The sequence below is a fragment of the Patagioenas fasciata genome, chromosome 1 (genome assembly GCF_037038585.1).
Source record: "Patagioenas fasciata isolate bPatFas1 chromosome 1, bPatFas1.hap1, whole genome shotgun sequence".
NCBI classification, from domain to species: Eukaryota; Metazoa; Chordata; class Aves; order Columbiformes; family Columbidae; genus Patagioenas; species Patagioenas fasciata.
This window is the reverse complement of record NC_092520.1, coordinates 17,864,324-17,879,916: the sequence shown is the minus strand read 5'-3', so window position 1 is coordinate 17,879,916 and position 15,593 is coordinate 17,864,324. Positions and strand designations below refer to the sequence as shown.

At 37.7% G+C, this 15,593-nt stretch overlaps 1 protein-coding gene across 3 annotated transcripts in view; it reads right to left on the bottom strand.

Annotated features, from left to right (window-relative positions):
- Positions 1 to 10,005: 10,005 nt before the first annotated feature.
- The window catches only part of AASDHPPT (aminoadipate-semialdehyde dehydrogenase-phosphopantetheinyl transferase), a 34,334-nt gene continuing 28,746 nt past the window's right edge, over positions 10,006 to 15,593 (bottom strand). For all 3 annotated transcript variants that reach the window (XM_071803718.1, XM_065831801.2, XM_065831810.2), the window contains exon 6: positions 10,006 to 14,425. In XM_071803718.1, the coding sequence (XP_071659819.1) occupies positions 14,267 to 14,425 (159 nt within the window). In that variant the 3' untranslated portion in view covers positions 10,006 to 14,266. The remainder of the gene's footprint in view (positions 14,426 to 15,593) is intronic.

Here is a 15,593-nt window from a genome sequence, read left to right as displayed (position 1 = left end):
AGTATTCACAGAAATCAGTAGTAATGCAACATGTCTAGATTGCTTCATGCCCATTGCCACGATCATAACCCTTGTCACTGTTTGTGGCTGCCATGAAGATCTTACACATCCAATGGAAGAGAAGGAGAAAACTGGTTATATGTCAAGACACTGTGGCTTTTGAAGTTAGAAATACTCTTTTAAATTCTCCTTTGATTACAGCTTTGTCCATCATACAATGCAAGTCAGTTGCCAGGTCAATATCCAGATACACAATCCCCTGCCACAGATGACAGAACGAGTGATTTAGACCTAATAATTCTCTTGGATAAAGATGGAAGACTGAGCAGTGGCTCAGTTTATGTTTTTTTTTTTTTTGGAGAGAAATACCCTCATGGGAAAATAATAGGAAACTAATTCTTTACTACAGAAAATAATAAAATCATAAGCATTTTGTTTTTTATGTCTCATTAGGCTAGTCACTGTTCCCGTTCCTGTGGTGTAGAACATAAATCATTGACAAGCAATTACACTATAAAGCAATCCTTTGAAAGCATTAAGCTAGCATAAAACTATCCATTTATCGCATTAAAAAAACATTTATTGAAGTTCTACAGCTTAATAGTGTGGCCTCTAGCTATCTACTACATTTTGATACCTCTGTGAAAGTATTCTATCCTCACAGATTTCAAAATACCTTAAGAATAAAAATTACACTTCATGTGCACCTTATGCAAAATGATCTCATCAAAAGCTCCAGTTACAATCAGACTGTTCACACATACCTTGGAAAGCAGCTCTCTTATTTTCACTCACCACACTGTTGGGATGTCTATTTTTGAGGTGTTTTGGTGTGGTATCTGTTTTTTGCAGTCTTTTGGGTGGTATCCGCCATCTCAATGAGGAGTCATAACTGCCTGTGTGAGGTTTCACCATTTCCGTCAAACTGATGATTTCATCATTTTTCCTTGAATTTACTCAATGCAAGACCAGCTTCAATGTCATTCGGTGGCAGAAGTTTCAGTTATAAAATTTTATGAAACCCAGGAACTGCCTTATTTGCTCCCAGCTGATTGGAAGGACTGGACATGTGGAGACCTGCCAGTGGTGGAAGGTCCAAAGATGGGGCAGGGCCGTAACACACCACAGAGGGCCCACAGAGGACATGTAGTTGACTCTTTGGCTCTACCTGGGCTGCTAATTGTAAAGAAAATGGTCAGCTGGCATCTAAATCCCTGCAGGCACAGTCTATAGCTAGACGCTGTTCTGCTGGCAGCAAGTATGTGTGGATGCACTCAGGAACCTTCACAGTGGATTATGCTGATCTCTGTTTGAACAATAAAGCTTCTAAAGCCTCCAAAATCCACTGATGCATTTCCAAAACCCACAGACACAACTGGAGGAATCATTTTTCAGTACTTTTCATCTCTGTAAAGGCTTGAGATGCTTTGAGACACTAAACAAGGCAAACCACTGGATTACAGAAATGTATCACCCCATTTTACAAGCGAGAAAACAAACGCATTGATGACTTGCTGAAGGTTCCATATAAAGGGAAAACAATGCCTGTGAGACCAGTGTGGCACAAACCCAGACACTTTTCTTGTCTTATTATAAAGTCAGGTTCTGCCTCACAAGGATACAGTAAAGATCTTTAACGAACCAAAGTTGCAACATACCCCTACCGTGACTCTGCTGTTCAAAAAGGAGCAGGCATCACCTCTGCAAGAGCCTGGGTGAGTGTACTCCTGCCCAGAAATAGCGTCATAGGGTGGCTCGAGCCAGTCCGACAAGATTTGCCCTCCTCACCTCTGTAGCTACCACATGGCAGCCTTTTCTGAGATCAGTGAGGAAAAGGGCAAAGGGAGATGTACTCATAGGGAAAAGGAAATAAGAAAATGGCCTCAGAAAGTTTGAGGAGAGATTTAAGGCCTATGTAGGAGAAAAGGAGGAGGAAGAAACCTGGGAAGTAAAATATGGATTTATTCTATCAGGAACAATAAAAGGGGCACTAGAGTGGAGAAAAGTGTATCAGGAGTTAAAAACGAACTGAGAAGGAGAAAAGGAAAATAAGGAAAAAAAAAAAAAAATCCAGAAACTCACATTGCAGGTATTCAACTACACTTGTGCAAAACGGGAGTCCATTGCACTGAATGGCTTTCTGGATGAGGGAATGACAACCTCCACTGCAAGAGGGACTCAGGCTTAGTCCGCCATAGAGGGAAATGAAAGGGGTAAAATAACATGAATAGGAGGAGAAGAGCGTTAGAGAAGTGTGCTGTGATTATATGGTAATTATGAACTGGCTGGGGATGCAAGCAGCATACAAAAGAGACCTCAGCCTGCAGAAGATAAAAACATTCTGGCCAAGAAGTTGTATGTTAAGCAGGAAAGCATGGTAAGCAGAGGCCGTATACCCTCAGCACAATTGAATTATCTTTTAGTTCATACATACACTCACATTTAATTCAGTTATGATGTTGTCAAGCCTTTGGCATACTGCCTGCTGTATAAACATTACTGGCATAGATATTCTGTAATTCTATTAAAGACTTATTAATTCAAATGGAGGAACAGGCAGGCATGAAACCACTAGAAATTTCCACTGAAAACCACCTATAGGTTAGATCGAGAAACCCAGCAAGCCAAGGTGGAAGAGCCTAACAACGATGTCTCCATGCACAGGAGCCACTCAAGGTCTCTGCCCATCTCTGTAGTGTATTACCAGCCCAACAGCCAAATCTGTCTTGTATCAGCACAATGACCTGTGAGCATCCCCCATGTAGAACAGCATTGTCTGAGTTCGAAGGAGCTGCTGTTGGATTATTAGGTTTATCATTGATGGGATTTGATTATTTCTGTATTATTTGTGTAAGAGTAATGCAAAGAGGCTCCAGCTCAGACCAGGCCTCCATTTTAAGAAGTACTGGGAGACAGTTTCTTTCTCTGAAGGGGCCTGCAGTTTCGGCTGATGACATGCAGACAGAGGGGAAACAGAGGCATCCAGAAGTGATTTTATTATGGTTGCACACAAATCCAGCCAACAGGCAGAGACTGATTCTAAATGATACTTTCAAATTAGTGATATCCAGTTAAAACACAACCATATGCTCTTTCTTGATCAAAACAGAAGGTCATTTTAGATCTAAAACATTAACAAAAAGTCCTATATAAAATTAGAAGAAAATGTATGTGAAGAGATACCGAGATGTTATACTTTGGAAGTTGGAGGAAGGGAAAAAATATTTTACTACCAGAATCAGAAGACTTCTTAATTTTTTCTTCCTGGCTGTGTTGTTTTCCTTTTTCACATCAAAGCACATGTTTTGATTTCCATTAAGGAAAAAGAGACATACTGGAGTCTTATTTTAGAATCCATAAACGTTAGAACAATGGTTTTCACCATAAAAATTACACTATAAACCATTCTACATAGAATCAGGTTTTAGCTGTCCCTGTACTTAGCTTAAGAAATAAAGCTGCTTGTTCCACAGTCTTGTTTGATGCCAGCTCAGGTGCCAGACTGGTTTGCAGTCCTTGGTCTGTCTCATTTCTCCTTCCAATTTTCCCTGGCTAATCAGTGCTCTCAGAGACATTACTGAAGCCCAGGAGGGAAGCCTTGTGTAATGCGCAAACATCAGACTTGGTATCCTGTGGTTGAAATCAGATTTCTTAGAGCCAAGGACTCATCTCAAGCAGGCATACAAAAGCTAACAGCCATCCATCCTCAGCAGCTCAGGATGGAAAACTTCACAGGAGTTTAGATTCAGATTTTTGTTAAAACTTATGCTCTTGATCATTCTTTTACTGGTAATGTTCTTTTATGGACACCATGAGTAAGTTTGTGTATGTCCCACAGCACCTGGAGATGAGATGGGCAGCATTTCTGGTATCGTGCCTTATACCAAAACTATGAAATCACCTTTTCAGAGCAGGACAGAGCACACAGTAGTTATTTGGCTGTGACACGCTCACCAGACTTTCTAATTAATGTGTGGTTTACTACTTGCCAGCCTACAACGTCAAGAGTATTTTTCAGAAGCATTTATTGTCTGAAACAGTTGCATCTGGACTCTATTTTTGAAGACCTGTTAGAAACTCAAACATATTTCAAACACGTGCTCTAAAGATACCGCAGATTTTCCTCTGTCATGCTGGATACTCAACTGGAAAAGCCCTTAAGACCCATGGGCTAAAGGACAATAAATTCAATGCAGTCTTGTTTCTTGTATTTCTGTTGTTAACTTACTTCATATGAAGTGTCAATCATTAAACAACACATTAAAAAAAAAAATTCACTATATTCACTCATTTTCACATTTTTTAATTCATGTATTTTTAATAAAAGCTTCCAAAAAGTAAAAAATTATGTCTTAATCTGCTCTTTCTCCTATTTGTTCAAGATAGGCTTCATAATTTTCCCCACTGCTGAGCCTTAAATTGTCTCTTGCATCAGCCAAATATATTTGTACTACTTTTATTACTTGCCCTTGAAGCTGTTTTCTTGCACTTCCTGGTTATTGAGATAATAAAGATAGGAGTAGTTTCTAGTTCATTTAAAGCTGATTATGTGTGTAACTTATATATATATATTTATATTTTAAAAGTATATACATGTGTATGCATGTGTATGTGTATGCTACATATCCGTAGCACAACACTGATACATCTGTCATTGATGGACTGACTGTAGTGAGAGAACAGATGAGTTAAAACACATTGTGTGGTTGAAACAGATATATTTGCGTTATCACATTTAAATTTTAATGCAACTGCATTTTCATTTCCTTTTCGAAAGCTGTTTATACAAACTCAACAACTCAATCATTGCTGCACTCAAACTGCTGTCATGGCAAAAAAAAACCCCACAACAAACCAAACCAAACCAAATCAAAAAACGTAATCATTCTATCACATTGTTTCAGCAGTCCCCAAATCAAGTTTTATAGATAAATCAGATCCATGTTAAAATTCCTGGCACATACACAGTTTCTTCACCGACATTACTTTCTCCCCTCGTTTAACTGAAGAACTTGTTTTTTGGTTACTTAAAGGCATTTAAATGACCAACGTTACAGAACTCTATGGTCAGCACACCTGAGGTTACCCCAGCCAAGTGAAACCAATGTGCTTTCACTGCAACCAGCAGTTTGCTATTGTCTCTTTTTATTCTGAAAGGTGACTGAGAGATAACAATGATTTCTGCAAGTAGGAGCTGCCTGACTGCCCCAGTTTAAATGCAAATATCCTACTGCACTTTAGGGAAAACATTCTAAATTAACAAAGCCAACCATTTAAAGATCCTAACAAGCAATTAGGCAGAAGCAATGATATCAGAAAGATCAGTCTCTTTGTAATACGCTGTTTTCACTCACATGAGAATTTCAATTATGGTATAAGCAAGTACACAACCTTTACCCACATAAAATTTTACTATATTAAATTAATCCAATACATTTCCCTAATGTTGTATAGGTAGCTAATTAATTGTAGATCACAAAACTGTCAGAAGATTAACTGCTTTTATGTAGGTAGTAAACACTGCTTGCTGAGAATATTTCTCTGTTCATTAGACAGTGTTTGAACTTAACACATGCAGGAAAATTCCATTTCTCCTACAAAGAGTCCAGTGACCTCATTGAGTAAGCAGTTTACTGTACCTTTCACAAATGCTCTCAGTGAGGATACGGAACACGTTGTATTATACAAGTAGCTGATACATGGGCTGAGAATCCACTCACCTGATGGCAGCAGTGATAAATTAGAGAAGACTGTGTTGCTGAAGCTGAGAAAATGCAATATATTTACAGGAGAAAGTATTTCCAAGGTAGTATTTTCAGATTTTTGCCTGCGTGCTGTTTCAAATGCAAACTCAAAGTAATTTTAATAGGTAGTCACTGAAATATATCAAACACCACACTACGATGAAAAATAACAGCTGCTTTTTTTAAACTATATATAGGTATTGACACCTATACAAACTGCAGAGGAAAACACAGGCCTATCCTTAACTGAAAAATACTCTATAGAGTGTGTGTATATAGATATGAAAGTCTACATGTATAAATATATATGTAATAAATGTATAAAATTCTTATATAACAGATAATATATGATATTGTTAATATATTACACATACAGCATACAATATGTATCATGCAATGACAAATAAAATCTGCAATCATATTTATAAAGATCATTCATACTTTTGCTAGTCTTTTTGCATTTCCTCAACACTGCAGTCCCTTCTGCCCTGGTTATTAGGTTTGTCATCTGTGATGCCTTAAAGCCAAACCCAGCTGTACATTGATACTGTGACAAAAATTGCAAACAAGGATGAGAATATCAATTAGTAACTTTATGGGGCAGAGGCATTAGCTTCAATGCTGAAGAAAAAAAAGAAGAAAAAAAGAAAAAAAAAGAAAAAGAAAAAGAAAAAGAAAAAGAAAAAGAAAAAAAGAAAAAAACAACCAACCAAAAAAAAACCCCAAACACAAAACCCAAAAAACCTTATTATCAATCATGCAATTCAGAGTTCAATATTCAGTGACGTCAGGTCACTTGCGTGAGTTAATTCAAGAAATATTGAGGCAGCTTAGGAGCCACTCCGTTTCCCCAAAAATAAGACAGGGTCTTATATTAATTTTTGCTCCGAAACTTATTACTTTTTTACATGTATAGCTGCCCAGACAGTATTTAAATTGACTTTTTAAATGAACTGTAACTAGGGCTTATTTTTGCAGTAGGCCTTATATTTTGAGCATCCTCAAAAGTCCTGAAAAATCATGCTAGGGCTTATTTTTGGGGTAGGTCTTATTTTTGGGGAAACAGGGTATTACAAGAGAAGCAGGTGCTTTCCTCCTCTGAGCAGAGCAGGGTCACACTGAACAACCAAACAGCTGCTGGCAGTGCAGGGAGCAGCAGGTCTGACCAAGCCCTGAGTTCTGTCAAGCTCTTGCTTCTGTTGATGGATTTGATGAGAACATCTGAGACGCACTGTCTGGCTCCAGCCTCTGACACCCCTTAGCACCACTGTACCCATGGAAGGGGCTACACACATACCCTGTACAGGCAGTTAATGGTTTCTTGTGGGCATGGAGGGTCCTGGACACGAGGCAGGAGAACGGGCAAGTGCCTGATCTCTACATGAGTTCAGGGGCTGTCTGAGCTCCTGCTTTCTGCTGCTGCTCAGAGATTTGGGGACAGGCCTTTTAGAAGGGCGTGTTATGACAGGACAAGGGGCAATGGTTTTAAACTAAAAGAGAGGAGATTCAGGTTAGGCATGAGGAAGAAATTTTTTTACAATGAGGGTGGTGAAACACTGCCCCAGGTTGCCCAGAGAGGTCATGGATGTCCCATTCCTGGAGACATCCAAGGCCAGGTTGGACGGGGCCCTGAGCAACCTGGTCTGGTTGAAGATGTCCCTGCTCATTGCAGGGGGTTGGACTGGATGAGCTTTGAAGGTCCCTTCCAACCCAAACTGTCCTGTGATTCTCCTGGATCAAGTGGATGTGACTGGCTACTTGAGTGAGCCTCAGATTATTTCAAGATTAAAGGAAAGCAATTTTCTAGAACACTGAACCAAGGCTGGAAACATTAAACTAGGGTGAGAAGAGAAACTCCATAGCTAGTTGGAAAATCTTAACAGGAGCTTTGAAAGTGTGTAAGATGGATACTACTATTTAACCTTGAGGGGAAAAAAAAGAAATCCAAATAAGAGGATTGACATAATTTCAGCCGCTTTGAGACCTTAGAGCAAAGGAGAACTAAGAACTTATCTCTGTGAGTTAAAAGCTAGCATTAATATACTTTTAGCTTGTCTTTTACATTCATTTCCCCTTATTATTTACAGTACAACATTAAAGTCTTAACATACAATTCCTTTACTCATCTTCTCAATTAATTTACTAGGGAAACACTACATCAGTTTTTGGTAATGATACCAAAACATTTTCTTGCCAGCTCATGGACAATAACCTGCCAGCACGCTGGGACTACCCCATTAAAAGCTGTTGTAGCAAATAGCACCTGAGGCAGGTGTGTTGTAGGTCCTGTGGTATCGTGGGCCCTGCACAAGGCACACTGACACAAGCAGAAACGGGACAGAATTGATGCCCCAGCTTATTCAGAGAGAAAAAAAAGGCAAGTCTGCCAACAGCAATCACACTGAGCTAAGTCCTCAGATCCCAATGCAATCAAAATCTCAGTGCCTGTGTGGAATATCTGACAAGACTCAAGTGCCTGGATAACTCCACGGGGTAATAACAAATCCAAAGTGAAAGACTTTATACATCTACAACATAACTACCAAAACCTAAAAATACGAACCTGGAAAAAAACCCACCCCTTTAGAGTTTTGCCATTTGTAAGAACGTTACCATTTACCAAACCTCTATCTGTCCTTCCAAGTTCTGGTATTATACATAGTCCTGGCATTGCCTCTCATGCTGGGAGCCTTGGCATGAGCTTCCTGCCATCAGCCTGCTCAGGACATTCGATGGGCACCCCAAAATCCCCAGGATATATTTGAGAAGCAGTCTAGCGAACTGTTTAGGTACACTTAATACACAGCATTTCTAAGCTTGGAACTTAAACAAATAAAATCCTTGCCTTCAGTAGGACCAAATCTTTTTTTTTTGGTGGCAGATCGGTAGATAGTAAACTTGCCTCGAGCACATCTGCAAACCAATGACTTAAAATTCTTTATTCAGAAGATTACAACTTCGATTAAAAGGTAGAAACTCCTACAGAATCCTCCTCCGCATAAGGAAAACATATCCCCTTTTCAGAAAAAAATTTCATCAGCAGGTTGTAGGTTGACACAGGCAGGGTTACCACTCAGGAAGATTCTTAGCAGCCAAGAAAAAAGGAATGGAAGCCTGAAATTAGCACTTGAGTAAGACTTTCCAACAGAATAAAAAGTTGGGGGTTTGCACCTGGTTGCCACCACAGCTCATGTGCTTTGCAGTAGCCACTGGCTAGAACTTAATTGTTAGAAGCTCCCACCTACTTCAGTTGGAAGAATCAGACTTCACTAGTTATACGTAGAACCAGCTGGATGTGACAACTAGATGTATCATGGCCCAAACTGCTCCTTTGCCTATTGGGCTGAGAGCCACTAAAAACATAAAAAGGCAGCTTTAAAATATATCAAAATGTATTAAGTTATTCAGTCATTAGTAGTGATGCAAACTATTTCCTAACAGATTATACACATTTATTGCAGATACATTTCTATTTGTGGTATGAAGACATTTTTATAAGGTGGCTATTGAGTAGCTATACGACAGTGCTGCTTCGCTGCTTTGTAAAGTAGAAATAAAGGTGAGGGGGGATCTCCAGATGTTGGCGGATCAAAGATGCATTTCAACTGAAATACCCATTTTCTTACTGTTAACATCACTTACAAATCCAAAACGTTTTTCAAGGGTTTTATAGAAAACACTTGTGCACGCAACAGTGCTTTTTCTCTGTGAATAAGCTCCTGCTACAACATAAAGAACCTTTGTGCTCTACAACATAGTTCCTAAAATTTCTTCAGAAATTTTACTCGTCTAAGTAATACTATGCAACACTGTAGCCTTGTTGTTGAAAACAGTTATCTTCCTACAAGCATTAACTTTCACACTATTGAAATTTAGACCTAATAACAACACACTCACTCTTAACACAAAATATGCATTGTGTCATAGTTATGTCAAGAAACTAGGTTGCACATTATTAAATTAAAATTGCAGGAAGAAAACTGGGAGTGTCTTTGTCCCTAAGAAAGACTTGAACACACCTCATCTTATAGAAGTGCCAGAGAACAGACAGTTGGCCCAGTCCTTTGCTTCAGGATACATCTAAAGGATGTCACTATGAGCACACAGCTTTGTGCTCCCAATAATTGTTTCAAAAATAACAAAGGAGTGTTAGGCAAGTGTTTCAGCAATCACATCTATGTCTGGATATAAACAATAGTGAGATAAAAAAAATACCCGAGAACGGTAGAACCAGACAGACAACACAAAACAAGAACACAAACACAAAATAGAACACTTTATATTTCAATAAAGAAATTACATTCAATCTTAGCAGAAATACAAGTCATACATAGTATCTGGCAATAAAAAAAACCTTTATGTACAGCACAAGAAAATAACATATTACAAAAAGTGACTTTTTGAAAAAAACTTTTAAAATGTCAGCTCTTAAGTAGAATTTAGAATTTATTTTGATGCTTACATTTTCTATACAGTGTAGAGCAATCCAAAATATCTGTATTCTGGAAGAATATGAAGCGTAAATTAGCAAGTCCAGCCACCTGCTGAATGAGGCAGCAGTTAAGGAGGGAGGTCTGAATCACTGGTTTAGACTTGGTCAATCCTGCCCAAGTACCACTTATTTTATTTGTAGACTGTAGCACTATAACCTTGTAAAGCTCCGAAAAAAAGATACTGTCTACGCTCACTTGTATAGCTGTCTTTTCCATCCTATCTTGATTTTCCTTGCAGATCATGGGTTTATTGGAATGTCTTGGGTAAAGATGGTTGTTTAAAGGCTAGTTGTTGCCAGGATGTTTCCAAGTACAAGCACATTTACATTATTTCTGCTGCTACATCTATGATTTCTTGTCTAAGATTAGTACATTTGACTAATATCAGTGCATTTGATCCCATTATATAGTAATAATATATTTGTTGTACAGATTTACAGTCTTCGTGAAAGACAAAGAGCAAATTCCTATGATCCACTTTTCAAAGTTACAGATTTTCACATCAAACGGCCTCAGTCTCTTGTCACACAGCCGCAAATTATCTCAAACAGTTTTATCCCCTGAAATTCCTAATCCACTCTAACAATTTTTTTACAAGATACACAAAGGTTTAAACATGATAATATGTCCAAACTAACCACATTTATTCACTTTTGACAATCTGTTCACTGAAGACCAAAACTTTAAAAAACTTTTTAAAGAATGTTTAGGTCAGACAATGTTAACAGCTACTCCTCAGAAACACTGGGTTGGTCCACAGCCCAGGGCAGTGGATCTGATCAAAGACCTAAACCCACACTTGGAGGAACCAGGAAACTGGTCAGTCCTGCTCAGTAGGGAAAAAGACTACCCAGTCACACCCCTGCTGAAAAAGGCTCATGTGGAGCAGAGCTTGTGTTTTTTGCAGCTGCTTAACTTTTAGGATCCAAGTATGTGATACAGTCATGTCTAGGGCAGTATTTAGAAAAGAAAGCAGATAAAGGATTGGGAGCTCTAAAGAAGGAATCCAAAGGCAACTGGGAAATTTCTTGCAGATAGAAGAGTGATGGGAGACCAGCAAAGGTCAGCTCATCTGCACCGGACTGGGACAACAACTGGAGTTCGTGAGGGAAGCTGGAGCTGTGCTGGACCAGGACGTCTACGAGAAACTATGGACATTAATACTGTATTCTGAGGAAATGCAAAGGAAGCCAGTTCTATGGCCAACTTTTACATAAGGGAAAGTGGAGTGGTGGAATAAAAAATAAATAAATATTAAAACAGTGAGATTACATTAATTTAGCTGTACGTTAACAACATTTATTTCAATACATGTGCCCACAGAACCCAGATGCCTAGAATAATATTCTGATGACTTTAAGAAGGAACATTCATATTCATAAAGAGTCAAGAGTATCTTGCTGCCCTTTTAGCAGCATGCTTTTAGCTGATAATTCCATAACTATACAGCTGCTCTTTCCCACAGTGCTAAAAGCAAGTGTAAAAATTCTGTCCATTTGCACTGACATTAAACAACCTGACTTGAGTGGCTCTTCACAAGGCATTACCATCACCTAACCTTATTGTTACCTAAGGTCAAAAAAAAGAGATTAATCTTATTTTTCAAATAGCTCAGTGTAATTCAAAGACATGAAAAAAAATAATAATGTGAAGAACTGCCATCTTCTAGATGATTCTGTCTGGACTGCTAGAAACTATGCTTTCATTCCAAGGAAAGCTAACCAAAACAAACTCCTTTGTCAACCTTTCTAATTAGATATATGCCTGAAAATTATCATATTCATGGCAAGCAAACCAAGTATAATTTTCTAATTTAACAAAATTGCTTTCTCCTCTAAGTACATGCAAGCACAATATTATAAATAATTCCATTAATACTTGTAAAACTCTTTCCAATGAGAGGAAAAAAAAAAAAAAATCTGTTTTGAGACACTGTCCCCAGGCAAAAATAACTCATCTTACCATGAAATTAGTTCCTTTATCCCCAGAAATCTAGATCTGGAAATGCCCTCTTCATCTCACCCCATATTTGCAGTTAATTCATTTTCCCAGCAAAAAAGTTGGCAATTTAAACTGGTTGGTACAGCTACAGTTGATGGCATCCTCAGTGACTGGTGACAACTGGCGTGTACTGGACCAGTTAACAGCCAGCCAGCCACGAAGCTCAGTACCCTCCAGACCCACATCCTCTGAAGAGGCCTCCTTATTCTACAGACTTTCCAAAACCATGGCAGAACGAGTCCTTTCTTTCAGTTTGGCAATACTTCTAGTTATCTCAGCTTTTAAGCACCTTCATGTATTTGCCCATCTGGCACTACAGTGCACTTTGGGTAAAACAGAATAAAATAGAGTCAACTGAGTCAGTTAAGAATATTCTACCCCAGTAAGTGATACCATTAAATATCCACTGAATAGCCTTTTCTGGCCTCCATGGAGTTCCAATTATTTATACGGAGTTATATTTCACTTAAACCAGTCTGGAATACTTGACTTACAATCTGTATAGAAATTACTCTGTATTTCTGTTAACTTCAAATTTGAAGTTACTGAACATCTAATTTAACCCCTGTGGAGTTTGGAGAGAAGAGTCACTGCTTCGCTGATTTGTAATTTTGGAGGAAAAAAAGCAAAACACCAAAAACAATGATAACTATGATTAGCATGCAAGAGGAGAGTCATTCAAATAGAAACAAAATATTAATCAGAACTCGTTGAAGTAGGAAAGTTTCACACTCTTATTTGAATTTGGAATTATCTACAGCAAAACTCCAAAAGCTTGTATATCCTTCTCTCTGTAAATCTTTTATCAATTTTTGTAAAACTTTTATTAATCTTTGTAAGAAGGCATAGCTTCAACGGTTACACTATGAGTAGATTCTCCTTTAGTCAGAATACAGAGGGCAGCCAAGTTGTACACAAACCCAAATTCACCGAAGATCTATGTTTAACTGTAGGACAGAAATGAACTCTTTTTAGTTGTGAAAATCCTTTCATTCAGTATGACTCACTCCGTTCAATATGTTTCTTTACATTTAGATTGACCATAATGTACTTATGACTTCTAGAAGAAAAGTGAGAAGCAATGGCACAAAATAGGATTTGTTTTGAAAAAGAATACAAAATATTCTAAAAGTACACTCAAGATCTACAGATCTTCAGAAGTTTTAATTTACTGTAAGACAATAAAATATTCTGTCTTCAAATATCTGTTACCAGACTATTTGGAAAAAAAGTAAATAATGTTTGTTTGTTCCTCCCACATGACTTAGTGTCTAGGGTAGTAGAGATGTAAACGTAAGTGGAGGAAAACTGAACTGCTGTTTGGCTTACATATATTGCTGAGACAAAAAATACAAAAAGAAGAGCTAAAAATCAACCCCTAAGTTACACACCGGAAGCTTCAAATAAAGATTGCAAGTAAAAACGATATGAAATACTTACACATTAATTCCCTGTCTCAAACTAGTTTTGCACAGATGTAGTTCCAAGACTACTAAGATTCAGACTTCTTCAGCCTGCTGTTACACAAAGCGTTGTACAAACGTCCCATACAGTAACAGCAGAAGGATTTGTACCAATTCTTCTGGCTTTAATTCCCCCATCTGAGAATAAAACTACTATTTTTGTAAGAGAAAAGGCAGTATTATAATTTAAAATTCAGCATAAATGAAGTATAGAAACACATTTTTACGTATTAAACAGTTGTTGACTAATTAACAATGTTATTGTAGCTCTGTTCCCTGTTCTTTGCATGGGTAATTACTCAAGTGCAAGAACCACAGACATGAAGAAGCAAAAAAGCATGTGGCCAGATTAGACTTCTCACTCAGAATTCCTTCAGTGAGGAAACAAGCATATTCCTTAAGATATTAATAAACAATGGTAATTTTAAAAAGGTGAAAAATCAGACTGTTAGTTTAAATAAGGAAAAACATGACTAATTTACACACACACACTTATTCCCACACTCTGTTTACATAGAGTAACAACATAAAGACTTTGATAATTTTCTTTTTCTTATAAGTATTCTTATCTTAAATGTAAATTTTGTTTCATTGGACTCTCCTGCTTTGAACAAAAGTTATCCCAATATGCAGAATCCTCAGGTGCCACTGGAATACCAGATGCAACTAAATCTTCGAAAGTCAATAATGTAAACTGTGGTTGGTTAGGCTCCATGGAACATACCTAAGGAGAATAGACATTACATGAATCAATAAATCTCAGTTTTCTTCCTGCAATATTCCCTGTCCAGTTTAAACTACACATTGCTTACTGAAGAAGAAAGAAAATATTGGATGATCTCCAGAGTTTTGTTCCAATCCCAACCATTCTGTGATTCCGTGAAAAGATATTTTATAGCCCACAGAGGAATTATAAAAAAATTATAAACTCGGACATCTTTAGCTGAGACCCATCTCAGATAACTGTCTAAATCTAGCTAAGAGTGTAGATAAATGTTCTGTATCTTCAAGCACACAGCAATCACTAGTAGACATTTTGTTAAGATTCTTGACACTAGAGAACTTAAATTATGGTACTTTAAAGTAAAGATTGCTTTTTTCCTGTGAATTGTAGGTACTTCAGGTTGGGAAGAAAGCTCACTCAAAGTACATGTTCTGGAAACAGGACATGATGAATTACTCTTGTGATAGCAGAGAGGGAACAGAAACAAGCACTAACATCCTGAAGCAAATGCATAATGTCTACACACTCAATTTTTTTGAACTAAGATAAAGAACACCTTTTCCTCTCAACACATCTAGCAACACATAGAATCCTTTTGCACAGTTCTGTAAGAGCCGAGGTCACATTTATTTCCTCCACATTCCTGTTAGAAGGACTCCTGAAGAGGCACTTCGTTTCCATATTGGGGAGTCACAGAACACTCACTTGTCCTATTTAAAATGACCTTTTTTTTAGTTAATAGAGCTAATAAAATTTAGGTCATCAAAAATTTAGTCAGTGGACAAGTATGCCTTTGAGATTTTTCTTGATTCAAATACTTTCCATCATAACTCTCGATACCATGGCCATTCTTTCTATGATAATTTTAAGGTGTGTGGCAGTGATGGTGAAGGTCAACACTGTAAAATCCCCAATTTTTTGTAGAATACTTAGGTAATTGTCTTTAAAATAATGGCCTCCTTCTTTTCATCTCAAACTGACAATTATCAGTATTCCTGCAAAGGGATGATATGTAGCCCCACTGCAAACTTGAGTATGCCCTGTCAAATAGATTGCACATATTTTCCTAAAGACTATTTGAGCACTGATTTACCACAGTAAATCCTCAAAGGTAATTTATACTTCCTTTTTTTTTTTTTTAAAAAAAAAAACCCTAATCAATACTAGT